General features: G+C 42.1%; 1 protein-coding gene across 2 annotated transcripts; it reads right to left on the reverse strand.

Annotated features, from left to right (window-relative positions):
- Positions 1 to 673: 673 nt before the first annotated feature.
- On the reverse strand, positions 674 to 27,432 carry lifra (LIF receptor subunit alpha a). Of its 2 annotated transcripts, none has more exons than XM_071404258.1 (18): positions 27,268 to 27,432; positions 19,400 to 19,552; positions 19,057 to 19,193; positions 18,672 to 18,825; positions 14,818 to 15,093; positions 14,476 to 14,605; positions 13,776 to 13,906; positions 13,478 to 13,623; positions 12,706 to 12,859; positions 12,031 to 12,095; positions 11,581 to 11,803; positions 11,124 to 11,309; positions 10,887 to 10,988; positions 5,388 to 5,537; positions 3,448 to 3,585; positions 2,755 to 2,848; positions 2,193 to 2,259; positions 674 to 2,063 (listed from the first exon to the last, which is right to left on the reverse strand). In XM_071404258.1, exons 2-18 carry the CDS (start codon positions 19,461 to 19,463, stop codon positions 1,407 to 1,409), a joined length of 2,874 nt encoding a protein of 957 aa, XP_071260359.1. In that variant the 5' UTR covers positions 19,464 to 19,552; positions 27,268 to 27,432; the 3' UTR covers positions 674 to 1,406. The 2 variants fall into 2 exon arrangements, with proteins under 2 accessions (XP_071260359.1, XP_071260358.1); XM_071404257.1 differs by having other exon boundaries at positions 11,536 to 11,803.

The following is a 27,432-nucleotide window of genomic DNA, read 5'->3' on the forward strand; positions in this document are numbered from 1 at the left end:
AAGTAATGTTTTGTCATAACCTGATATGCCACGGCTTTCAGCCAATCAGCGTTCAGTGCTCGACCCACCCAGTTTATAATACACTATATCCAGATCATCTGGATCTCCCTGAAACACATCAACAGGCACTCACAGCAAATCTACTGCAACCACTGCAACTAGCGATTCAGGCTAACTTAGAACAGCTGTTCTCAAACACCAACAATAACTCCCAAGCCTGTATTTACGTAGTGCATGTGCCTTCACAGTAACAATTCCATAGGCATATGTAGTATGTCTGAATAATGCCAAAAATAGTGTTAATTACTATTTCAAAGTAAAACCGTTGGACAATAATCTATTTTTAAACTGTGCTAGGCTTGGGGTCAATTCCACTTCAATTCAGGAAAGTAAACAGAAAAGTCCAATTCCTTTTCGTTGAAAAGCATTGAGCAAATGTTTAATTGCAATTTGAGTTAACTTCCTGAATTGACTACATTGAAATTGACCCCAAGCCTGCGTTGCACTATTATGGAGGATTACCTCTATATCCATATCCCACTGCATTGGAGGGTAAACTCCAAATCCCATGATGCAAATCTGCATAATGTGTTCAGTTGTTTTGATACCCCATATCTATCTACAAGGCAAAGAAGGTTTGTCGAAACAGGCCAAAATGATTGGAAGCACAACATTTTCAAGGCAACACTTATGTTTGTTTAAACTGTCAAGACGTGATTTGGTAAAGGGCTGTAGAACAATCAACAGTTCAATGGTGGAGGCCCAACATATCTGCAATATATCTAACAATACAACCATGCAAAACACAGAAAAAATTGTGTTATATCTTAGAATGTGCAAGTGAAAAGCGGTGTTTTTCAAATGCATACTTAAAACAATGGGGGGGAACTAACTTATCTTCCACATTTAACACCTTCTGATGCCCCTGGCTTAGAACGAAAACACAAAAATACACAACAAAATATAACATGATAGTACATTTTTCCATATACTACTAGCTTATTTCAGTGAATATTTGCTATTTCCAGAAAGTTCCAGAGGACAACAATAAGTAATTCAGACCTTTTCATTAATAATGTTAGAATCTAACTGCTAGTATGTGTAGCAGACGTCACGGTGATTTTCAGGGCATATGTTTTAGAAAATGCTGTCAACTTTCTTTGAACAGGAATGCCTTCAACTCTTTCAGTAGCACAAACTGCTCAATCTCCACAAATGCAGTCCAGCAAAACTAGGATTAATGTAATTAGTGTTCTCTTAAGAGTGTCCATTTGTAGATTCACACCAACATGAGCTTAGAAACATAACATTGAAATGTGTATTGTAACATCAACAAATGCCGGTAGGGAAGGTGAGAGAAGGCAGTGGCGAGAAGGCATGACTCGTCGTCATGACATTGGGCTGCCTCAGGGTTTTCCTGTCAGGAGATTGTGGAACCAGGTGCTTGCTGATGACGGGTGCTCCTTGCCCTCCTCTGAGGTGTCATAAGGGAGCAGGAACTGGGAGGAGGTGACCGAGGTAGGGCTGCCCAGGCAGGCTTGGTCCAAGCCGCCGCCGTCGCCATCAGCCTCGGGAGAGTCCTGTTTCCAGGAGCACTGGGGCTGGTACCCTCCAAAAGAGCCCACAGGGGGCTGAAGGTGCTCCTCAGGGCCAGTTTGGGGCTCCTCGGGGCATGATGCAGACTGCATTTGGGGCCGGTAACTTCCACCGCCAACGCATTGGGATGCATCAGGCTGAGGCTGGAAGTGGGCCACGGGGGCCAGGGAGCAGGCCGAGGTCTGGATGCCGGTGTAGGTAACATCGGTGTGTCCTGAGTCCATGGAGCCGGTGGAGGAGGCTGAGGAGTCGGAAGCATGAGGACGACGCTGGGAGGAGGAGCCTTCCTCCACCACCTGGTTGTAGTAGCGAAGCGAGGTGGGCTCGTCGGTGTCGGCCGCCTCGTCGCCTGTACCCTCCTCGTCCTCCTCGGGAACGGTCACTAGAGCCTCCTTGCTGGAGTCCCACACAGAGTCCTCCACGATGTGCACCATGCTGTGGGGCGAGGGCTTCACGTCCAACGTCCCCTGGAAACAAACACATATTAGTCCTGTGCCTGGCATCATGTTTTCCACAAGATGGTGAAGATGGAGAAAGAGAACCCAGTGACTAGAAGGGATTAGGCCACACTGATAGGATAAGAACAGAGAGCTTACCTGTGTTATCCCCCATTCTCCTGGTAGCTTGGGTTCTGGAATCTCAGGGTAGAAGGCCTTCTTCACCCTTTTCATGAAAAACAAAAAACAGAACATTATTCTCTGTTTATAAACTGGGTGGATCGAGACCTGAATGCTGATTTGGCTGAAAGCCGTGGTATATCAGACCGTATACCATGGGTATGACAAAACATTTATTGTTCCTGCTCGGGGGTTTGTGATATGGCCAATATACCACAGCTACGCGCTGTATCCAGGCACTCTGCTTTGCGCCGTGCATAGAACAGCCCTTAGCCGTGGTATATTGACCATATACCACACCTCCTCGGGCCTTATTGCTTAATTATAACAGACAATCTGGTGTTGGTGATTTAGTTTACTGGCTCCGTGGTGAAGTTTCCTCTAGGTTCAGATATGGGATCAGCTTCCCCTCCCCCAATCCGATGGCTTTATAACCATTAATGGCTGGTAAATGCAAAAGTGACCCAAGATCAGTGTCTCTACGGGCAACTTCAACTTATTCCTTTTGACTCTGCCAAAGCAGTGAGAAACACGAGCCTACCATTTCCTCTTCCTGTAGCAAGCGATGGTGATGACGATGAGGAGACAGGTCATGGCGCCCAGAGCAACCAGGATCTCCATAATCAGCCAATAGGCTACAGGAAAGAAAGGGAAATATTAGAGATGCCATGGTGCTGTGCTGGAGAAATAAAACTATTTTTACATATCTTTGCATCCTGGTTCAATCGGAGCAGACTAAAACCACTGCCATGAAACTCACAGAATGACTACTACACATACTAGCAGTCAAATACTAACACATTACTTACAGCACTGATCAATTCTAATCCAAGAGTACAACAAACAAATGTGAGAGAACATACTGTAAAACAGTGAGACATAGAAACAGCTATGAGAACATTGACAGAACATACTGTAAAAAACTGAGGCATAGAAACAGCTGTGAGAACATTGACAGAACATACTGTGAGGCCTAAAAACAGCTGTGAGAACATTGACAGAACATACTGTGAGGTCTAAAAACAGCTGTGAGAACATTGACAGAACATACTGTGAGGTCTAAAAACAGCTGTGAGAACATTGACAGAACATACTGTGAGGCCTAAAAACAGCTGTGAGAACATTGACAGAACATACTGTGAGGCCTAAAAACAGCTGTGAGAACATTGACAGAACATACTGTGAGGCCTAAAAACAGCTGTGAGAACTGTGAGAGAATGTTGACAGAACATACTGTAGGGCTCCAGTGAGATGGACACTGTGGCGCCTCCGTCCTCCCCTGCTGCGGTGTAGGCCTTGACAGTGAACTTGTAGGAACCTAGGACCAGGTTCCTGACTGTGTGGTTGGTAAGCTGTGGATCTGTGATGTTGGCTGTCAATCAGAGAGAGAGGAAACATAGATGTTGTCCATGGTTACCACTGGTGAGTTCCTCAGGTTGAGAGGCTTAAACACAGCCCACTGATATGTCCTTGTTGAGGGCTATATGTATGTATGTATGTATGTATGTATGTATGTATGTCACAGGAGGTTGGTGGCACCTTAATTGGGGAGGACTGACTCGTGGTAATGACTAGAGCAGAATAGTATCAAATACATCAAACACATGGTTTGATGCCATTCCATTTGCTCCATTCCAGCCATTTTTATGAGCCGTCCTCCCCTCAACAGCCTCCACTGATGTATGTACAGTATATGTATGCATAGAGCTGGGACGATAAACCTAAAATGACCGACAACGACATTGAAATCGTCTTAACAAAGCATTTTGCTTACGCCGATAATATCCGATGATTTTGCTACACAACGTTGCTCTAAATTGTTCTAGAACCATGATCTGATCAACAGTAGTAATAGCTTATGCATTATGTTGATTCCTGCTATGACACCATCTTCCTGTCCCCGTTTGGCTGTCAGCTACTCACTCACTCCCTCTCCCCACTGTGCGCACAGAGGACTGACAGATGCATTCTGAGAAGCACAATCACATGACCGTTGCTTAGAATGCTATTGCGGCAACAATAAAACGTTTTCAAAGCAACTGCTGTTATTCTAGTTAGAGGAGAGTCACAGCTTTCTGGGAGTATATCATATATTTCTCACCTCTTAATATCGAGTTCACGCACAACTTTACAACCGGAGTAGGCTGTAGTTAGTATGGTTTTGATGCGCCCGCGGAGCCGAGTCGGGCGGAGCGCGCAATTTGCAGTGAATTGGTCTCCAACAAATAGCCTAGGCCTAGCGCTGGAAAGTTCTGTAGGAAATTAGTCTACATTTACTGATAGCCATGTAGGCCGATTGCTAACTCCAAATATGATATTGTTGCTAGATTGATTAATCAATCTAGCTAAGTGTTCTGAGTTCCCCCTTCCTCAGGTGGTGTATAATATAGATTATAGTCCAATGTGCACAAAGATGTTGGCAAATTCTCTGACGAGCCAAAAATAAAATCGGATAATTCTGGATCCTACGGTATGTTGACAGGTTGCATATCAAAATATCCATCATGCATTTCCTGGATATGTTAGATGAAATAGCTTTTTTATTTATCATCATAGGTTACCATCTCAGTTGTCTTACTTGGCACTGGGGAAATAAATGAGAGCCCTGATGCTAATGTAAAGTAGGACTAACTCCATTAAAACCTTCATTGTTTTGTTGTTATCGAGCAAAATAGTTAAATTTAAATTCGCCCAGCTCTAGCATCCCCCCCTCAAAAATGTATTGTCATTTATCGCAGATTCATCATTATCGCTAAAAATGTGACAATTTATCACGATATCGATTTTGTCCATATGGCCCAGCTCTATAATACACAGTGTGAGGCAGAGTTTTTCTGATTACAGCCTTGGGACCTAGCTAGCTCAGACCAGTGTTCTGTCAATGATTGAATGACAAACTGAATGACAAAAATTCCTAAAGTGTACTACAGTAGGAGAGCTGATCTAGGATCAGTTTAGCCTTTTATATTTATTTGATTTCTATCAAAATGAATAACATTAGACGGGGGGGGGGGGGGGGGTCTGATCCTAGATCAGCACTCCTACTCTGAGACGTTTATAAATCCAGGGCCAGGGGCTAGTTCGAAGAATTACCCAGTAGGGTAAAGTCTGAAGGGTTACCCGGCAGGGTTAGGGGTGAAGGGTTACCCGGCAGGGTTAGGGGTGAAGGGTTACCCAGTAGTGTGAGGTGGGATGCGTTGGTCAGGTAGACGGTATATCCCAGGATGAAGCCTCTCTGATGCTCCAGTGGAATCTGATCCCAGGTCAGCTGGACGTCAGAGCCCTCCTGGTTGGGTGACAGCCTGGAGACGGTCCGAGACGGAACTGCAAAGGAGGGGAGAGGGAGGGTCAGATGTGACAAGGAGATATTTAAAGGGATAGTTCACTCAAAACACATTTGAGTATTTTGTTCATTAGTCCACTGTTGATACTGTCCCATAAAATTGTACACGTAAGCCGTCAGGTTTGCTACTGTAGATAGAGCACTTTTAGTACACAGAAGGAAAGTGTGGAAATAGAAAATGCATCATATGACGCAAAACGCTTCATCAGCACACTTTTTGATTTATCTTAAACTGTTGAGACCATATGTTGTTTTTGTTTGATTAATTCAGGGGAACCCATTGAGACCAGGGAGTCATTTACAATGCTACCCTGAGGACAACAATACCACAAACTCTAAATTATCCATAAAAATGACATACAGAATCAATACTACAACTTCAAACACCACAAATACAATTAATTATATTCAATCCAAACAGTTGCAATTCTCTTTAAATCCACTCAACTTTGAAGTCCTAAACTGCCCCAGAGAGACCAGAGTTTTCCAAAAATGAGCGGCACTAAAACTGAAGGAGGATTTACCAACAGTGGGATGAAAAAGTATATGAACCCTTTAGAATTACCTGGATTTCTGCATAAATTGATCATCAAATTTTAGGAACTTAATCTAAGTCACAACAATAGACAAACAGTCTGCTTAAACTAATAACATTTATAATTGTTCATGTCTTTATTGAACACACCTTGTAAATATTCACAATGCAGGGTGGAAAAAGTATCTGAACCCTTGGATTTAAATAACAGGTTGACCCTCCTTTGGCAGCAATAACCTCAACTAAATGTTTTTTGTAGTTGTGGATCAGACCTGCACAACGGTCAGGAGGAATTTTGGACCATTCCTCTTTACAAAACTGTTTCAGTGCCACAATATTCTTGGAATGTCTGGTGTGAACCGCTTTCTTGAGGTCATACCACAGCATCTCAATCGGGTTGAGGTCAGGACTCTGACTGGGTCACTCCAGAAGGAGTATTTTCTTCTGTTCAAGCCATTCTGTTGTTGATTTACTTCTGTGTTTTGGGTCATTGTCCTGTTTCATCACCCAACTTCTGTTGAGCTTCAATTGGCAGACAGCCTTACATTCAAAATGTCTTGATAAAATTGGGAATTCATTTTTCTGTCGATGATAGCAAGCTGTCCAGGCCCTGAGGCAGCCCCAACCATGATGCTCCCTCCACCATACTTTACAGTTGGGATGAGGTTTTGATGTTGGTGTGCTGTACACTTTTTTTCTCCACACAGTATTGTGTGTTCCTTCTAAACAACTCCACTTTAGTTTCATCTGTCCGCAGAATATTTTGCCAGTAGAGCTGTGGAACATCCAGGTGTACTTTTGCGAACTTCAGACGTGCAGCAATGTTATTTTTGGACAGCAGCGGCTTCTTCCATGGTGTCCTCCCATGAACACCATTATTGTTTAGTGTTTTACGTATCGTAGACTCGTCAACAGAGATGTTAGCATATTCCAGAGATCTCTGTAAATCTTTAGCTGACACTAGGATTCTTCTTAACCTCATTGAGCATTCTGCGCTGTGCTCTTGCCGTAATCTTTGCAGGACGGCCACTCCTAGGGAGAGTAGCAACAGGGCTGAAATTTCTCCATTTATAGACAATTTCTCATACCGTGGACTAACTTTTAGAGTCAACAATTCTTAATCTGAGGTCTTCTGAGATCTCTTTTGTTCGAGGCATGGTTCACATCAGGCAATGCTTCTCGTGAATAACAAACTCCAATTTTGTGAGTGTTTATAGGGAAGGCAGCGCTAACCAAAATCTCCAATCTCGTCTCATTGATTTGACTCCAGGTTAGCTGACTCCTGACTCCAATTAGCTTTTGGAGAAGTCATTAGCCTAGCGGTTCACATACTTTTCCCAAACTACACTGTGAATGTTTAAATTATGTATTCAATATAGAAAAATACAATAATTTATTAGTTTAAGCACACTGTGTCTGTCTATTGTTGTGACTTAGATGAAGATCAGGTCAAATTTATGTAGAAATCCAGGTAATTCCAAAGGGTTCACATACTTTTTCTTGCCACTGTAGATCGATACTTACTAGTGGAACCTTGAGAGTTAACCAACCCTGTGAACGTGTTTGGTATCTCATGTTATTATATTTTAACAGTGAAGTGAGGTAGCTTGGAAACTTCTGTTGTAGAGCTTTGTAAACAAAAATGGAGTAATGGAATGCTCTACGGACATTAATGACGACCAGTCAATCTTTTGATACAGGATGCAGTGATGCATATTAAAACTGTCTCCTGTGATAAAGCGAATGGCACTATGGTAGACGGCATCCAAAGGTTTAAGAGTAGTGGCTTCTGCATTCCAATAAATAGTGTCACCATATAGTCAAGAACTGGCAGGAAAGTTGACTGTACAATCTGCTTCCTGCTGTTTAGGGAGAGGCACGATCTATTTCTATAAAAGAAGACTACTTTAAATCTCAGCTTCTTAACTAGCTCATCCGTATGTTTTTTTAAACGTCTAATTATTGTCATTCCAAAAACCCAAATATTTATAGGCTGGAACATGCTCGATGAAAGAACCATCCAATGCATAAATGTGTAAGCCATCAAAAATATTGCTACAAGAAAACATATCATTTAGTTTTTCCCGCATTAAGTAACAATTTTAAATCAACTAGGGACAATATCTGATTGCAGCTCCAACATAGTCAGCCGTAGGGACAATATCTGATTGCAGCTCCAACATAGTCAGCCGTAGGGACAATATCTGATTGCAGCTCCAACATAGTCAGCCGTAGGGACAATATCTGATTGCAGGTCCAACATAGTCAGCCGTAGGGACAATATCTGATTGCAGGTCCAACATAGTCAGCCGTAGGGACAATATCTGATTGCAGGTCCAACATAGTCAGCCGTAGGGACAATATCTGATTGCAGGTCCAACATAGTCAGCCGTAGGGACAATATCTGATTGCAGGTCCAACATAGTCAGCCGTAGGGACAATATCTGATTGCAGCTCCAACATAGTCAGCCGTAGGGACAATATCTGATTGCAGGTCCAACATAGTCAGCCGTAGGGACAATATCTGATTGCAGCTCCAACATAGTCAGCCGTAGGGACAATATCTGATTGCAGCTCCAACATAGTCAGCCGTAGGGACAATATCTGATTGCAGGTCCAACATAGTCAGCCGTAGGGACAATATCTGATTGCAGGTCCAACATAGTCAGCCGTAGGGACAATATCTGATTGCAGCTCCAACATAGTCAGCCGTAGGGACAATATCTGATTGCAGGTCCAACATAGTCAGCCGTAGGGACAATATCTGATTGCAGGTCCAACATAGTCAGCCGTAGGGACAATATCTGATTGCAGGTCCAACATAGTCAGCCGTAGGGACAATATCTGATTGCAGGTCCAACATAGTCAGCCGTAGGGACAATATCTGATTGCAGGTCCAACATAGTCAGCCGTAGGGACAATAGAGTACATAAGTGTCATCTGCATACTGAGGAATGTTACAGGTCTTTGCAAATAGCCCAATATTATTTATATAAATAGTAAAGAGGTCAGGACCCAAAATCGACACCTGCGGGACACCTTTAGTAATATCGAGGTAACTTGACACCATCAGAAAGCACACATGGTCTCCTGTCTGACAGGAGACAACCATTGAAGTTCAGACAACCATTGAATGAGTAGGGGATGGTTGACAAGGCCTAAGGCCTTGGATAGGTATATAAATATGGCAGCACAGTGATTCCTATGATCTAAGCAATTTAATATATAATTTAACTTTTTAGGGATAGGGGGCAGTATTCGGAAGTTTGGATGACTGAGGTACCCAAGTAAAGTAGTAAAGTGCCTGTTACTCAGTCCCAAAAGCTAGGATATGTATATGTATGGTAGTATTGGATAGAAAACACTTAAAAGTTTCTAAAACTGTTAAAATAATGTCTGTGAATATAACAGAACTGATTTGGCAGGTGAAACCCCGAGGACAATCCAATCAGGATTTTTTTTTTTGGAGGTCATTCGTCATTCGACTTGCCAATGCTTTTCTATGGGGAAGCCAAATTATTAGGACCCAGATTGCAGTTCCACTAGATGTCGACAGTCTTTAGAAATTGTTCGATGTTTTTTAATTTCTTTAATTAAGAAGTATTCGTATAAGTGTCACTCAGAAGGACTCTAGTATTTTGGTGCACGTGAATGACTACGCGTTCCTCGTTGTTTTTCTCCGGTATTGGAAACAGTTTATTCCGTCTTAAATTTTATCGATTATTTACATATTAGGGTACCTGAGGTTGGATTAGAAACGTTGTTTGAAATGTTTGGACCAAGTTTACAGGTTACTTTTTACATTCCCTTGTAGGCATGTTGGGCGAGTTGGAACAGGTGTATTTCTGAATCAAACGCGCCAAATAAACGGACATTTTTGGGATATAAAGAACTTTATCGAACAAAACGACCATTCATTGTGTAACTAGGACATTTGGGATTGCAAAAAGATGAAGATCTTCAAAGGTAAGCGATTTATCTTATCGCTATGTCTGACTTTCGTGATGCATCTGCTTGGTTGGAAAATGATTGTGACACTCTCCGGTGAAGGTGCGCACTTGGTTATTTATCTCCGGTATTGAATATACTATTTTCCATCTTAAATTTTATTGTTTATTTACATTTTAAGGTACCTGAGGATTGATTAGGAATGTTGTTTGACATGTTTGAACCAAGTTTACTGGTAACGTTTGGGATTAATTTTGTATGCATTTTGAACGAGTGGGAACCGGTGGATTATTGAATGAAGCGTGCCAAATAAACTTACTCTTTTGGGATATAAAAGAAGGACTTTATCGAACAAAAGGACCATTTGTTATGTAACAGGGACCCTTGTGAATGCAACCAGATGAAGATCTTTAAAGGTAAGGGATTTATTTTATCGCTATTTCTGACTTTCGCGATGCATCTGCTTGGTTGGAAAATGTTTTTAATGCTTTTGTATGCGGGGCGCTGTTCTCAGATAATCGCATGGTGTGCTTTCGCCGTAAAGCCTTTTTGAAATCTGACAATGCGGCTGGGTTAACAAGAAGTGTATCTTTTAAATGATGTATGACACTTGTATTTTCATGAAAGTTTAATATTACGATTTCTGTCATTTGAATTTGGAGCTCTGCAATTTCACCGGATGTTGTCGAGGTGGGTCGCTTGAGACACGCCTAGCCCAAAGAGGTTTTAAGACAAGCGTAGTGTATTAACGAACAAAATACTCAAATGTGTTTTTTGGAGTAAAATATCCCAGAAAAGACGAATACAATATGCTCAATTGCAGTCCTTCAATTGTCAGCCAACCTACCCAGTTCCTGCATGTACCCATGCCACCTCTCTAGCAACACAGTGGACTCCGATGAACAGGCATACAAAGAGAACGTGTATCTCACTCCTGCAAAAAAGTTACCTGCGAAGGAGAAAAAAGCATTTATTGAGACACACTCCGTGATACACTGGCTTTCTGACAAATGCAGATGGGCCAGTCACACACTAAATCGATTATGTAAACTTGAAAAAAAAAAAGTTCTCATCCCAGACTTACCGGATTGAACCATGGTGTTGGTGTTGTCCGCTGCCACCCTGGTCCACTCCACATTGCAGTCCTGTGTGCAGCTAGTGTTGTACCAGTCCACCACGTAGCCATAGCTAGCGTTAGCATGGGCCACCCAGGACAGGGGAAACCCACTGCCATTGAATGCGACCTTGGAGATGGTGGTGTCCTCTGCATCTAAAAGATAGTCAGAGTTCAGTCTCAGTCCAAGAGCCCTATTTTTCCCAACATGCATCACTTTTAAAGTTACATGTGTAAAGGAGAGAGTGCCATGGCAAGTATTCATAAAGCGGCTCAGAGCAGGAGTGCCCTATCATTGATGATTTCAAAAGCCAAACTGATCTTAGATCCGGAGTCCTATTCTGAGATGCTGAATTCGGACCCCTTTCCCCCCCATTCTTACCTGGCAAGTGTCTGGGGATGACGACCCTTATCCCCCCATTCTTACCTGGCAAGTGTCTGGGGATGACAACGTTCGCAGGGAGGGAGACTCCTGCAGGATTCCGAGCGGTGACCATGACCGTGACTTTACTCCCGCGGTCAGTCACGTTGATGGGGAGACTATACACGCTCTGGTGGAGGGTGAGAGTCTGTTGGCTGTTCTCCTCTGGGCTCCACAGGATCACCTCATAACCGCTGATCTGGCCGTGGCTCTCGCTCTTTGTTAGAGGCTTGAGGAGAAATGGATAGCCGGTGAGGAGTACATTTAGGAACAGTTTGGCAGACACAGATTAAGGCTCGTGCTGGACAAAAGAAAATATGCTTAATGGAGTATTTCTATTGAAAGTGCTTTTAAATCCAGGACTAGTCTGGAAAAGGCCCTTAGTATTGTAGCTACTTTCTCACATGACCACTCACACACTCAGAATATTATGATAAGCAGCTAGGTAGTACTCACTTTCCACAAAACACGGCCTAGGTTGTCGCTGTCCATCCACAGCCATATGTCAGGAGCAACAGGGCCTGGCACAGGCACAGGAGAAAAAACAGAGCTTTAAAGCTGGGAATCCTTAATGGTGAAACTGCCACGGCCGTTGGTGACATTACAACAAAGAAGTTACTGCAAACAATGAACACTGTTTTCCCCCCTGACACGTGTGACAGAACAGCAGCATATGTACTGCAACATGTTTTACCATGATGCACCATGCTCCCCAGCTCTGCTTCCTCAACAAAACAAAAACAATAACAACGGCAGTGGAGCCGCTAGTGGCGCCGTTTCCCCTACTGCAGAATTCCATCTTTTAAAATAGTGTTTAGTTCTGCATTTCAGTGTTTTCCTTATTGTCTAATGAAAGCAGTATGTGTGGAAACAGCAATGCCATGTAACCAAACATATCAATGCGTCATGACCAGGGCAAAGGCAGCTCCTAGTCAATGGAATGTCAAGTCTCATTTCAGAGTTAAATGTTACTGTGATTGTTTTCATTTCTTTTAGATGTTTTGTATGATATATATATATAATCTCTGTCAGTGTATACCTCTGTATAGCATTTCATCTCAATACCACTATTTATATTTAAATAAAATAATGTTCACAAAAATATCTCCAATGACAGGGGTGTGTGCTTACGGTCCATTTTGGTTTGGAAACTCAGCGGCAAACTCCACTCTCCCCATTTCCAGAAGTTCTTCTGGGATCCACAGCGAACCTTAACGCTGTACTTTTCATCGGGCTGCAGGTCCTTCAGTACCACTGTGTTCAGTCCGTAACCAGTGTAGGTTTGCTAGATTCGTTTATTTTTTAAAGACAACACAAAGCCATAAGCATACAATATATTATTTCAATGTCATATACCTATTCACATGATCCTTTCCTACATGTTTTCATGGTCACCGCCTCGTTGAAATAGAATTGAATAAAGGTGGTAGTGGTCGAATGTTTTGAGATGTTCCAATTTCCCCCTTAAATATCTAACTCCTTACTTCCTTACTCCCTTATAATTTAAATAACATTCCAAAAATGTATCACAAAACATTTGTGAGGACGTTTGGTAACATCAGGGATATTGGATTACATCCATTTTTGAGGATGATGCTATATCATGTTAGCTACTGCCTGTAGCAAAGGTAAACAACATGTTATTGTGGATGCTGTCACTACTGGCTTACTCAAGGTAAGATTAAAATGACCCGTTTGCTTTTTTTCAACCAAATCTCCATTTGATGTAAATGGCATGTTATAAAAGTGTCCAGACGGACACCTGTTTTGCGATTTCACTTAACTGATAGGGTAAGTTTCTCAAAACCAAGTGAAAATCGCAAAAAAAGAAACAAACAAACTTGTCCTTTAATGTAACCCAAACATGTATATTGGATAAATAATCCCCTTTAAGTCCACTCACCGTGCTGCTGTTCAAGTGGCTGGTCCGTTGCACCTGGCAGATAAGGGACAGCCTCTCGTAACCATTATACTTCCAGAGCCAACCCACACTGGCATTCCAGCTATAGACCTCTGGGGTGGTCAAATTCACAGGGGCCACTGGGCGGACTGGCAAAAACATTACATTCAAAAGAGTGTTTAAAGACTTTGCTCTGCAGCACTGCTGATGCTGTGGACTTGTTGTATTGAGGTTTACATACAGTCCTCTAATATTAATAATATTTAATAATAATGAGACTGTATCGAACAGCAGCACTTACCTCTGTGACCCAGCTCGGCTGCGTCTGTTAGCCTGAACTCGCCCAGCAGGTTGCGTGCGATTAGGGTCCAGTTCCCATCCCACTGCTCCAAACCACAACGCATGTTGCTGTTCCTGGCTTTGGGGCAGTTCCTGAACATTCCAAATGGCAAAGAAAATGGATGAAAGTATACATTATTGGAAGCTTTTTTCCCCCTCCAATAGCCAAGTTATGCAATAGGGACGAGTCCTAAATTACATCCTATTTCCTATACAGTGCACTACTTTTGACAAGAGGCCATTTGCAACACAGACATATCTAAAGCTGCAATATGTTACTTTTTTGGGCGACCCAACCAAATTCACATAGAAATGTGAGTTATAGATCTGTCATTCACATTGAAAACAAGTCTAAGAAGCGGTAGATCTATGTGCACTATTTCTCTGCTTCCCATGCTTAAGTTTAGTTTTTGCTCATTTACTTTCAGTTTTGTACACCAGTTTCAAACAGCTGAAAATAAAATATTTTGGTAATTGAAAATTTATTTCACAGCGGTTTAGATGGTAAAATGATTCTCTACACTCCAAGTGCTTGTTTTCTCACAAACTGAAATTAGGAGAATTATTCAAATTTTATCAACCAGGAAATGGCAGAGTGATTTCTGCATATTGCACCTTCAGGAAACATAAAGGATGAAATGTGAATGTTTGTAAGACTGTACCTTCCATTCAGGGTGTAGTACGTCTGACGGGTCATTCCAAACAGGTAGGTATCTCGGCCCTTTGACCACTGACAGTCCACAGAGATCAGGTCATGGGTTTCACACACCAAGTCCCTGGGCAGAGGGGGGTCTAGAGATGGTGGGGGGGGGGGGGGGATATGGTCAAGGAAAATCTCAACATGTTTAGCCAGTAGACATTCACATACAATAGATAAGACATACAATGCAGCTTAGCCGCGATTGATTCACTACTAGTGAAAGTTTGAGGGTTTGCATGTAGGGAATTCTGCATTGAACACGACAGTACGAGAGAGTAGAAGCAACACTACAAAGTGGACTTACACCCCACAAACACAACAGCGCCGGCGATAATCATTTTCTTCTCGTTGCTGCAGACCACATTGGTCCCGGAGGGGTTGGACGGGCCCTGATTGGTCATTGTGGTAGCGTAGGTCCGCCTACTCAGCATGTTCTCTTTCACAAGTGTGTCTTTGTACCACAGGCTTCCAAACTGTTGACCCTCTTCCACGATGCAGCAGAACGTCATGTTGCTGCCCACGGGAACCGTTTTCCCCTCTGGGTACATTTGTGAGTCTGTGTTGTCCGGGAGGTCCAACCCTGGGAGAAAAAAAAATGGAGATCAAAATGGAGTGGTGGGCATCACCAATGGTACGGTCGCTGACTGAACACTGAAGAGGCCCTCTTATTTAGCTGTTTTAATGCACATTTCCTGCAATTCTACACATTTTGCCTTGTGGCGGAAATAAAATATACCTGTTTTAAAGCTAATTAGGCCTACCTGCAATTCTACACCTTTTGCCATGGTATCTAAATGACTTGAACATAACAAAATCAATATGGGCACCATGCCATGACAAAATAATACTCCTGCCTGTCGAGCTTTTATCTTTTCCACACTCACACACACACACACTCACACTCACACTCACACTCACACTCACACACGCACACACTCACACTCACACACACAGTTATATATATACTTAGGTTGAAGTCATGAAAACTAACAAACTATAGTTTTGGCAAGTCGGTTAGGACATCTACTTGGTGCATGACAAGTCATTTCAACAATTGTTTACAGACAGATTATTTCACTTCTAATTCACTGTATCACAATTCCAGTGGGTCAGAAGTTTACATACACTAAGTTGACTGTGCCATTAAACAGCGTGGAAAATTCCAGAAAATGATGTCATGGCTTTAGAAGCTTCTGATAGGCTAATTGACATCATTGGAGTCATTTGGAGGTTTGCCTGTGGATGTATTTCAAGGCCTACCTTCAAACTCAGTGCCTCTTTGCTTGACATCATGGGAAAATCAAAATAAATCAGCCAAGACCTCAGAAAAAAAAATGGAGACCTCCACAAGTCTGGTTCATCCTTGGGAGAAATTTCCAAATGCCTGAAGGTACCACGTTCATCTGTATAAACACCATGGGACCACACAGCCATCATTCTGTCTCCTAGAGATTAACATACTTTGGTGCGAAAAGTGCAAATCAATCCAAGAACAGCGGCAAAGGACCTTGTGAAGACACTGGAGGAAACAGGTACAAAAGTATCTATATCCACAGTGAAATGAGTCATATATCGACATAACCTGAAAGGCCGCTCAGCAAGGAAGAAGCCACTGCTCCAAAACCGCCAAAAAAAGTGAGACTACTGTTTGCAACTGCACATGGGGACAAAATATCATATTTTTTGGGAGAAATGTCCTCTGGTCTGATGAAACAAAAATAGAACTGTTTGGCCATAATGACCATCGTTATGTTTGGAGAAAAAAGGGGGATGCTTGCAAGCCGAAGAGCACCATCCCAACCGTGAAGCACAGGGGTGGCAGCATCATGTTGTGGGGGTGCTTTGCTGCAGGAGGGACTGGTGCACTTCACAAAATAGATGGCATCATGAGGATGGAAAATGATGTGAATATATTGAAGCAACATCTCAAGTCATCAGTCAGGAAGTTAAAGCTTGGTCGCCAATGGGTCTACGAATTGGACAATGACCCCAAGCATACTTCCAAAGTTGTGACAAAATGGCTTAAGGACAACAAAGTCAAGGTATTGGAGTGGCCATCAGAAAGCCCTGACCTCAATCCCATTGTCATGAGCAGCCAGAGCCGTCAGCCAGCCATGAGCAGCCAGAGCCGTCAGCCAGCCATGAGCAGCCAGAGCCGTCAGCCAGCCATGAGCAGCCAGAGCCGTCAGCCAGCCATGAGCAGCCAGAGCCGTCAGCCAGCCATCAGCAGCCAGAGCCGTCAGCCAGTCCGGAGCTGCCCCTCCGTCCGGAGCTGCCCCTCCGTCCGGAACTGCCCCTTAATCCAGTGGGGTTAATATGGAGGGCGGCCGTTAGGAGGAGGCCACGGAAGCGGGGATTGACTATGGTGGGGTGGGGACCACGTCCTGAGCCAGAGCCGCCACCGTGGACAGATGCCCACCCAGACCCTCCCCTAGATTTTAGGTGGTGCGCCCGGAGTTCGTACCTTGAGGGGGGGGGTTCTGTCACGTTCCTGACCTGTTTTCCTTGTTTTTGTATTTGTTTAGTATGGTCAGGGCGTGAGTTGGGGTGGGCATTCTATGCTATGTGTTTCTATGTTTAGGTTCATTGTCAATTAGCCTGATATGGTTCTCAATCAGGGGCAGGTGTTTTACGTTTCCTCTGATTGAGAACCATATTACGGTAGGTTGTTCACACTGTTTGTTTGTGGGTGATTGTTGCTGTGTCTGTGTATGTCGCACCACACGGTACTGTTTCGTTTCGTTCTTTCATTTATTTTCGTGTGTTCCTTCCTGTTCGTGCGTTCATGTTATATGTTCTCTAGTTCAGGTTTGGTCACGTCGTTTATTGTTTTGTAGTTATCAAGTGTTCTTCGTGTTCGTCTTCGTCTTGATTTAATAAATTCATTATGTATTCAACCAACGCTGCATATTGGTCCGATCCTTCTCGCCTCTCCTCGTCCGATGAGGAGGACGACATAGACGAGCGTTACACCCATAGAAAATTTGTGGGCAGAACTGAAAAAGCTTGTGCGAGCAAGGAGGCCTACAAACCCGACTCAGTTACACCAGCTCTATCAGGAGGAATGGGCCAAAATTCACCCAACTTATTGTGGGAAGCTTGTGGAAGGCTATCTGAAACGTTTGACCCAAGTTAAACAATTGAAAGGTAATGCTACCAAATACTAATTGAGTGCATGTAAACTTCTGACCCACTGGGAATGTGATGAAAGAAATAAAAGCTGAAATAAATCATTCTAAACTTCCGACTTCAACTGTACATACACATTATATATATATATATATACACATACACACACACATTCAACTGTACATACATACATACATGTAACAATATAGCTTCCGTCCCTCTCCTCACCCCTACCTGGGCTCGAACCAGGGACCCTCTGCACACATCAACAACTGACACCCACGAAGCATCATTACCCATCGCTCCACAAAAGCCACTGCCCTTGCAGAGCAAGGGGAACAACTACTTCAAGGTCTCAGAGCGAGTGACATCACCGATTGAAACGCTATTAGCGTGAACCCCACTAACTAGCTAGCCATTTCACATCGGTTACATACACACATACCTGTGTATATACATACATAAACACATATATACACACACGGTATTATTACTTTAAGTTTACACTGAATGTTTATTTTTTTTACTGTTTGGACATAGCCGGCCACAAAAAAACACTTAGGCGACCCGCTCAATACTTTTCTATGCAGAAGAAACGCTGATTATGGCGGCATAGGCCTGCCCCACTGTAAAAACACTTAATTTATTCCAGATGAGCAATTAGTTTGAGTAGGTCTGCAACAACCACGACACCATACCACACCCATCCACTCACATCGTCATCAAATCCTCCTAAACCACCAGATATTACTGGCATCAAAACAATTCTGTCCATAAAAAGGACATGTACAGCTCACCACACCTATTGTTTTCTGAGTACATAATGCTATTGGTGAAAATGTGATATTCCTGTTTTTTTTGCAAAATTCCAGGAACTTTCCCCAAAATCCCCAGTTTTTCCAGAAATTCTGTTTGGAGGATTCCGGATATGTGCTCATTCCCATCTGATGGCGTGAATCTTACCCTCCTCTAGGAAAAACAACATATAGGGAGTGTTGCAAGCCCCCCCGTGTGCAGAGAGAGACCAACCTGGAAGTATCTGTTGAGAACTCCATTCGCTGACATCTTGGCCGTCTCTGGAGCGCACTTTGACCGACAGAGAGGTACACTCCAGGGGTACTGGAGAGGTCCAGTTCCATTGGTGCTTCCCTGTGCTCTGGTCTTCTGTTACACCCACTGTCTCCTACCAAAAACAAATAGTCGAATTGTTAAGACGTTGGTTTCCTGAGCGGGAGACCAGGGTTCAGATCCCACCCGTGACAATAGCACGTGCTCCAGTCAAGAGACACGACTGAAGAGCAAGACACTACAAGTGAACATGTAGCCTACCGACGCTAAGAAAGCGTAAGGATCTGTTACAATATACTTTTTAAATTTAAAACACAGTCTTGATCAAACATAATACTTCACTTACATTCAACACAATCTCCATGAGTTCAGTGCGAAGAATCTCCACGTCAAAGGTAGAGGCGTGGCTGTCCTCCCATGTGACCGACAGCTTTTGTGTTTCCTTGTCTGCATCCAGCCTCACTTGCTGTGGAGGTGCGAGTCCTGCAGACCCATCGAACAGTTTGAAAACCCAAATACAGAACGCTTCAGTTAGTGACTCTATCAAGTCCTGAGCATCAATATTATCTGATAATAAAACGTTATGATGCTTTATTACTTGTTATGAGCATGTAACCTTTCTAAAGTCGTATTAGAAGGCTTATATAATATGCTATAAACACTAATTCCATCTCACTGGATAGACTTACCACTGGCCTGGCTCTCTGTGACCCTCAGGCCCAGGAGCAGAATGCAGAAGAACAGACTTGGCATGGTGGTTAGTTAGATCCTTCCAGGTGATGTAGTCTGTGGTTCACTGCAACGGCAGTTGAGACATGGCAACGGGAGACAACAGCACTTCCCTGTCGACACACACAATAAGATAATATTAGACTAAATTAAAATATGAATAAAAGAGCCTTAGTCTCTCCATCACGTAATTTATCATGTGATTTACCTGAAACCCCAAAATTACAATGCCAGTTACAGACACCCTATAATGACGTGGCACAAGTCGGCGTGGTTGTTCCGACTTGAATTCAGCAGAGCCACTTCAATTTCGAGAAAGAGTAGCAACAAATACTAGACTACTACGTACAAGAGAAAGTCATGTTTTCTTTAAAGTCTACAAAAAAAATGCTGTGACCGGCATAAATATACAACTAGCAGGTGCACTAGTAAAAAAATGTCACGGACAAATTGTTCCCATTTCCCCTACAGTAGATTTGCCTGCAGTAGCCTAGCTCTGGCACAAGGTCTTAGTGCACATCCCTTTACAAAGAGAGCAGAGGGAACTCGTAAGCGCTTGCTATAGCCTAATAATTAACAAGATACAAGCTGTTATGACTAGCCTAGCCCTACATGGAGCCACAACATTTTGGATGACTTGACTTGCCTCTGCTTAAAATGTCATTATATTGCTAGATTTGTTTTGAGAAACGTAGGACTGTAAATACATGCATGTGAATAAGTTGAAGTGAGCTTTTAGTAGACAGTGATAGGCCTATGAAGATCAAATTCTTCATTATTCCATTACACATGAACATAGCCAGATGTGTTTACTGCAGTGGTACATATGTAGGATCTTAACATGATCAGACTTGTGTTGCTGAGAATGTTCCTACACAACAGGAAATGCAAACTTGTAGTGTATTCGAGGGTTAAAACAACTTTAAAAACGCTTCTAAAGTTTGCAATTTCAACTTTAAAATGTCAAGACTTGATTTGCCCTAAGGATTGTTCCATGTCACATCAGCAATCTCATATTGTTCTGAAATCGTTTCTGTAGTTAGAAACAGAAAAGATTAGTATTCCTGCAACATGTTGTAATCTCTGAGAAAGCAATCAATTATGCTAATTGTTGCACCCAAAATTGGCCATTTTAATTTATAGGATTCATGTAATATTCAATAAATAGAGTACCTAATATCTGACACGGGGAAAACAAAAATGGTCAAAAGCCAATGAGTATATAGTATCAGTTCTCTATGTCTGACATGTAATATGGTTTCTTCATACTATTATTCGGTTCTAAATAAACAGAGAAAAAACCTCACGGACGATTAATCATGCTCAAACCATGTTCATTTACCCACTGGGTCATACAGCTGCATAAGACAAAGACCAAATTCACACAAGCACTGATATTTAACAATTTCTCCTATGCTGAGCCCCTCCTTACACATCTGAACAGCCAATACACCTCTGTTGCTATCTAGAAGATTAGTGATACATGTTCTTCCTCACTTCATCTAACCTGACCTCTGCCCAAATGCCTCACTCCTCCCCAACTCACAGCTGTGGTGACTTGTACCAGACTGTTTTCTCTCCTCCCAGAGGATCCCTGATGGGTAACAATAACATATCCTGACATAATGTAAACATTATACATTCCCCTTTCTCCCTCAGTGACATGAATAACTATATTTCATGATTTCAAAAGTTAAGAAAACAGAACCCATCACTATGTAATGTATTCTCAGGGAATGTTATGTTTTTGTCCTCTCCCCTTTTTAGGGAAATTAGTCATTTAATAGGGGGCAGTATCCTGAATTTCCGCCTGACTGACGTGCCCAAAGTAAACTGCGTGTTACTCAGGCCCAGAAGCCTCACACCAACATCTAGTTGTCAGAACCTGGTATTATCAGGATGTTGAATGGGACATACAGTGTCTTCAAAGTGTGTGCCTGAGCACCACTCTCCATATTTTCAAGCATAGAGGTGTTCCCACCACTATTCTTGAAAATAGGGAGAATGGTACTCAGTAATGTGTCGTATTAGATTTGCCCCAAACATAACACTTTGTATTCAGGACATAAAGTTAATTGCTTTGTCACATTTTTTTGTTGTATTACTTTAGTGCCTTGTTGCAAACAGGATGCATGTTTTGGGATATTTTTTATTCTGTACAAGTTTCCTTCTTTTCACTCCCAATTAGGTTAGTATTGTGGAGTAACTACAACGTTGTTGATCCATCCTCAGTTCTCCTATCACAGCCATTAAACTATGTACCGTAATTTCCGGACTATAAGCCGCTACTTTTTTCCCACGCTATGAACCTCGCGGTTTATACAATGACGCGGCTAATTTATGTTTTTTTATTTTTTTCCACAAGATTCATGCCGCCAAAAAACTGAGCACCGTGTGACGTAAATCGAGCGCGCTCAAACTTCCCATCATTCTGATTACGGTAGTCATTTTGTCACCCTCATCATGGCAAAGACACGGAGAAATGCATATGATGCAGCTTTCAAGTTGAAGGCGACGGATCTGGCTGTTGGAAAAGGAAATAGAGCTGCTGCACGGGAGCTTGGCCTTAATGAGTCGATGATAAGACTTTGGAACTGTGCAGATCCGACTGAAAGCCAAAACAATCGCCACCGCAATGAAGTTTGACTTTCTTGGTAGGCTACTGTTTACTGCTATTTATTTTTTATTTTTGTTACAAGCCGTGTTTCGTTTAAAGGCTGTGTAAAGTTCATTTGTTTCAATGTACCGGTAGGCACTTGCGGCTTATAGACATGTGCGGTTTATTTATGTACAAAATATATATTTGTAAAAAATTCGGTGGGTACGGCTTATATTCAGGTGCGCTTAATAGTCCAGCAATTACGGTAACTGTTTTAAAGTCACCATTGGCCTCATGGTGAAATCCCCGAGCGGTTTCTTTCCTCTCCGGCAACGGAGTTAGGAAGGACGCCTGTATCTTTGTAGTGACTGGGTGTATTGATACACCATCCAAAGTGTAATTAATAACTTCACCATGCTCAAAGTAATAACCAATGTCTGCTTTAAAAAATATATACAGTGGGGAGAACAAGTATTTGATACACTGCCGATTTTGCAGGTTTTCCTACTTACAAAGCATGTAGAGGTCTGTAGTTTTTATCATAGGTACACTTCAACTGTGAGAGACGGAATCTAAAACAAACATCCAGAAAATCACATTGTATGATTTTTAAGTAATTAATTTGCATTTTATTGCATGACGTAAGTATTTGATCACCTACCAACCAGTAAGAATTCCGGCTCTCACAGACCTGTTAGTTTTTCTTTAAGAAGCCCTCCTGTTCTCCACTCATTACCTGTATTAACTGCACCTGTTTGAACTCGTTACCTGTATAAAAGACACCTGTCCACACACTCAATCAAACAGACTCCAACCTCTCCACAATGGCCAAGACCAGAGAGCTGTGTAAGGACATCAGGGATAAAATGGTAGACCTGCACAAGGCTGGGATGGGCTACAGGACAATAGGCAAGCAGCTTGGTGAGAAGGCAACAACTGTTGGCGCAATTATTAGAAAATGGAAGAAGTTCAAGATGACGGTCAATCACCCTCGGTCTGGGGCTCCATGCAAGATCTCACCTCGTGGGGCATCAATGATCATGAGGAAGGTGAGGGATCAGCCCAGAACTACACGGCAGGACCTGGTCAATGACCTGAAGAGAGCTGGGACCACAGTCTCAAAGAAAACCATTAGTAACACACTACGCCGTCATGGATTAAAATCCTGCAGCGCACGCAAGGTCCCCCCTGCTCAAGCTAGCGCATGTCCAGGCCCGTCTGAAGTTTGCCAATGACCATCTGGATGATCCAGAGGAGGAATGGGAGAAGGTCATGTGGTCTGATGAGACAAAAATAGAGCTTTTTGGTCTAAACTCCACTCGCCGTGTTTGGAGGAAGAAGAAGGATGAGTACAACCCCAAGAATACCATCCCAACCGTGAAGCATGGAGGTGGAAACATCATTCTTTGGGGATGCTTTTCTGCAAAGGGGACAGGACGACTGCACCGTATTGAGGGGAGGATGGATGGGGCCATGTATCGCGAGATCTTGGCCAACAACCTCCTTCCCTCAGTAAGAGCATTGAAGATGGGTCGTGGCTGGGTCTTCCAGCATGACAACGACCCGAAACACACAGCCAGGGCAACTAAGGAGTGGCTCCGTAAGAAGCATCTCAAGGTCCTGGAGTGGCCTAGCCAGTCTCCAGACCTGAACCCAATAGAAAATCTTTGGAGGGAGCTGAAAGTCCGTATTGCCCAGCGACAGCCCCGAAACCTGAAGGATCTGGAGAAGGTCTGTATGGAGGATTGGGCCAAAATCCCTGCTGCAGTGTGTGCAAACCTGGTCAAGAACTACAGGAAACGTATGATCTCTTTAATTGCAAACAAAGGTTTCTGTAGCAAATATTAAGTTCTGGTTTTCTGATGTATCAAATACTTATGTCATGCAATAAAATGCTAATTAATTACTTAAAAATCATACAATGTGATTTTCTGGATTTTTGTTTTAGATTCCGTCTCTCACAGTTGAAGTGTACCTATGATAAAAATTACAGACCTCTACATGCTTTGTAAGTAGGAAAACCTGCAAAATCGGCAGTGTATCAAATACTTGTTCTCCCCACTGTATACCCATCTACCAATAGGTGCACTTCCCTTTATGGTTGAATCTGTGTTTGAAATTCATTGCTCAACTGAGGGGCCTTACAATTATCTGTATGTATGTGTGGGGTACTGAGATGAGGTAGTCATTCAAAAAAATCACATTAAAGACTATTATTGGACACAGAGAGTCCATGCAACTTATTATGTGACTTGTTAAACACATTTTTACTCCTGAATTTATGTAGCCTTGTCGTAACAAAGGGATTGAATAGGGATCAAGACCTTTCAGCCTTTCGTTTTTAATTAATTTGTAGAAATTTCTAAAAACATAATTCCACTTAGACATTATGGGGTATTTTGTTTAGGCCAGTGACATCACAATCTAAATGTAATACATATTAAATTCAAGGTGTAACACAACAAAATGTATCAGAAGTAAACGGGTATGAATACTTTCTGAAAGCATTGTAAACCCACCAGTTTTTTGGATTCCTCATGTCGAACTCATTGTTATAAAAAGGTTTGGTCCAAATCGGATGTTAGGTACTTTATTTATTGAATATTATATGAATCCTATAAATAAAAAAAAAGGCCAATTTGGGTGCAATCAATTAGCTTAATTTCTCAGAGATCAAATTATATTTCCACAAATAATGCTGCAGGAATGCTAAATCTTATCTGTTTCTAAGAAGAGAAACAATTTCAGAACAATCTCAGATGGCGGGTGTCAGAATCATCGTTCTTGTACTTTTTGAGGTGGAATGACCCCAAATAAATAAAACAAATGTATCAACCCCTCCAAAACAAATGGCCATTAATTATAATCCACATATTAATTCACATTTCTTGTTGCTCCAGGATTATTTTCATGCTGTAGCAAACTGGCTCAAATTAAGATCCGACAGCTGTTAAATGTAGCCTGGTCCCAGATCTGTTGGTCCCATCATGTCAATTCACTGTCATACCAAACATACAAGGAGTTGACATGATAGCAGAAACAGTTCTGGAAGCAGGCTATAAAATGCCCTTAGGTGCGACGCATCTATGTGCTCGAGACAGAGATTTGGGGTTAAATCAAATTAGATGTAACATTGTGTTGTGATGTTGTCATGACTCCACTCCAGTTGGTCCAGTTCCCTGGGACAAGCTTGAGCAGGCCTATCATCCTGCATTACAAAGATAACACAACCGTAACTTAAAGGAGTGTCCATCTCTACCAAACCCATTAAAGGAACATTGTAGGCAGTTAACTGGGTTTGCTATTATTAGAAAATAAGACTCTACAGGTGAGGAAAAGTAGAGCCCAGCCCTAAAGCAGATCTCCCTTCAGAACAATGAAAAAGACATGGGGCAGCAGGTAGCCTAGTGGTTAGAGTGTTGGACTAGTAACCAAAAGGTTTCAAAATCAAATCCCCGAGCTGATAAGGTAAAAATCTGTTGTTCTGCCCCTGAACAAGGCAGTTAACATTGACAATAAGAATCTGTTCTTAACTGACTTGCCTAGTTAAATAAAAGGTCAAAAAAGACAGTTTTGCATTGCATGGTTTGGCTCCACACACCCCCCCAGATGTGGATAATAAAGTGACCCTTCACATCCAAACAACCTCAGAATTCTGTGGAAAATGACACGCTGAAGACAGAAGTGATAAAACACACAAGTGCAAAGTCCCATTAGGAGAAGGAAGTACAAATGCAGAGTAGAGGAACCAACGTTGGCTGCTATGTCTACTCCTCTTACAGCATCAAATGCCTAGAGACCACAAACACCACAACTGATTGCTTTTGATGAGAACCATGTTCAGTAATGCATTTCTGTAGAGCCATGGAACCAAGGATGTGAAACAGTATGCTTCTGTCCTTGGCAGTCTTAGGAACATGACCAACTAATTAGAGTTCCCTTCCTTCCTTCCTTCCTTCCTTCCTTCCTTCCTTCCAGTGAAAGATGAGCACTGTCTTTCTATCTGCTCTCTTTCTGGGGAAAATACAACTCACTACAATGAGAGACAGACAGAATAATAAGGCTAGCACGTATCCTAAATGAAAAGGGGTATAACTTCAAAAGCTTGCAGCAGCACCTCACTTGAACACAGCACCAATTCTTCCACTTGTGTAAATAATCAGCCGAGTGAGAAAAGGAACATGGTCATTGCATTTTTAAATACACAAGTCGAACAATTCACACCGCATCCTTTTTATGCATTTTAAGTCATGTTGAGTCAGAGCTGGGATGCTAGAGGAAAACCTTACGGTCACAGTTTAAGCTCTGTTCTGAAAGTACTCCATCTTGAAAACAGTGCTAAAATGCTAAATTGGCCATTGAACAAGATACCAAAAGATTGTTTTTGAGTAAAGTGATCCGTTCCTCCCATTCTAGATCCACTTAATAATATTATCTAGCCTACATGCACTAGCTTGTTAGTTGACACTATTCAGTGATAAATAACTATTGTAAATCAACACATTGAGGTAGCTAGCATGTGTTCAAGTACAGAGAGGTAGTAACGGGCCATTCCATTTAGCAATCCAAAACACCAGTGAGTACTGTTAACAATGTATTTCGTAACTTAGTTTAGTTTAAATAAATGTAATTTCTGGAGATTTATAAAATGTAAATAATGGTTGAATATTAGGTATTAAGGACATTAATGCAATTGTAGGGGGGGAGGCGGCTACCTAGCCATCTAACGTTACCTGCCTATATAAAATAGCTAAATCTGTTTTTGATACCTGGTTTACTAAACTAACGTTAGTTAACGTTAACTATGTTCATATTCAAATAGCTAACCATAAATTAATAGAAGTAAATGGTTATCAAACTCATGATAGCCAGTAAGGTTAGTTATGATTATAATAACACATTGTATTTCAAAACATGCCATGGCCTTTACTTTAGCTAACGTTAACGTTTTATAATTTGGCTAATTTTAGATAAGTAGCTGACGTTAGGCCTTGATGCTACCTACACACCAATGATTCTGTACAAAATGTATCTAGACCAATACCATAATAATAACAACCTCACTATAACGTTAGCTAACTAGTTTAGAGTTTAACCAAATTCTACTAGGCTACTTGCCAGCAAGCTATATTTGGCTTTCTAGCTAACTCCGTTACACGCAGACATGATGTTGTTTCATATTATGGAGAGCGCGTCAGTTAACCCAATAATAAAAATATCCGAAATTACCTTACGCCGACCTGGGATCACGTAGTAGATCCTATTTTATAACAATTCGCCTTTTAATTATCAACAACCGGTGGATATAAGATATAAAACAAATCTAAAGAGAGTTGAAATGTGAGTTTCAACAAGCTAGCTGTCTGGTCAAGCTTCGCCGTGAGTATAGAGAAT

The sequence above is a fragment of the Salvelinus alpinus genome, chromosome 5 (genome assembly GCF_045679555.1).
Source record: "Salvelinus alpinus chromosome 5, SLU_Salpinus.1, whole genome shotgun sequence".
NCBI lineage: Eukaryota > Metazoa > Chordata > Actinopteri > Salmoniformes > Salmonidae > Salvelinus > Salvelinus alpinus.

Coding starts and splice junctions, on each gene's coding strand:
- lifra (XM_071404257.1), bottom strand. CDS start 19,463: ATGCCAAGTCTGTTCTTCTGCATTCTGCTCCTGGGCCTGAGGGTCACA. Junction 14,606..14,817: donor CGCTGTTGTGTTTGTGGGGT/GTAAGTCCACTT, acceptor CACCATCTCTAG/ACCCCCCTCTGCCCAGGGAC. Junction 2,064..2,192: donor GAGAATGGGGGATAACACAG/GTAAGCTCTCTG, acceptor GTTTGTTTCCAG/GGGACGTTGGACGTGAAGCC.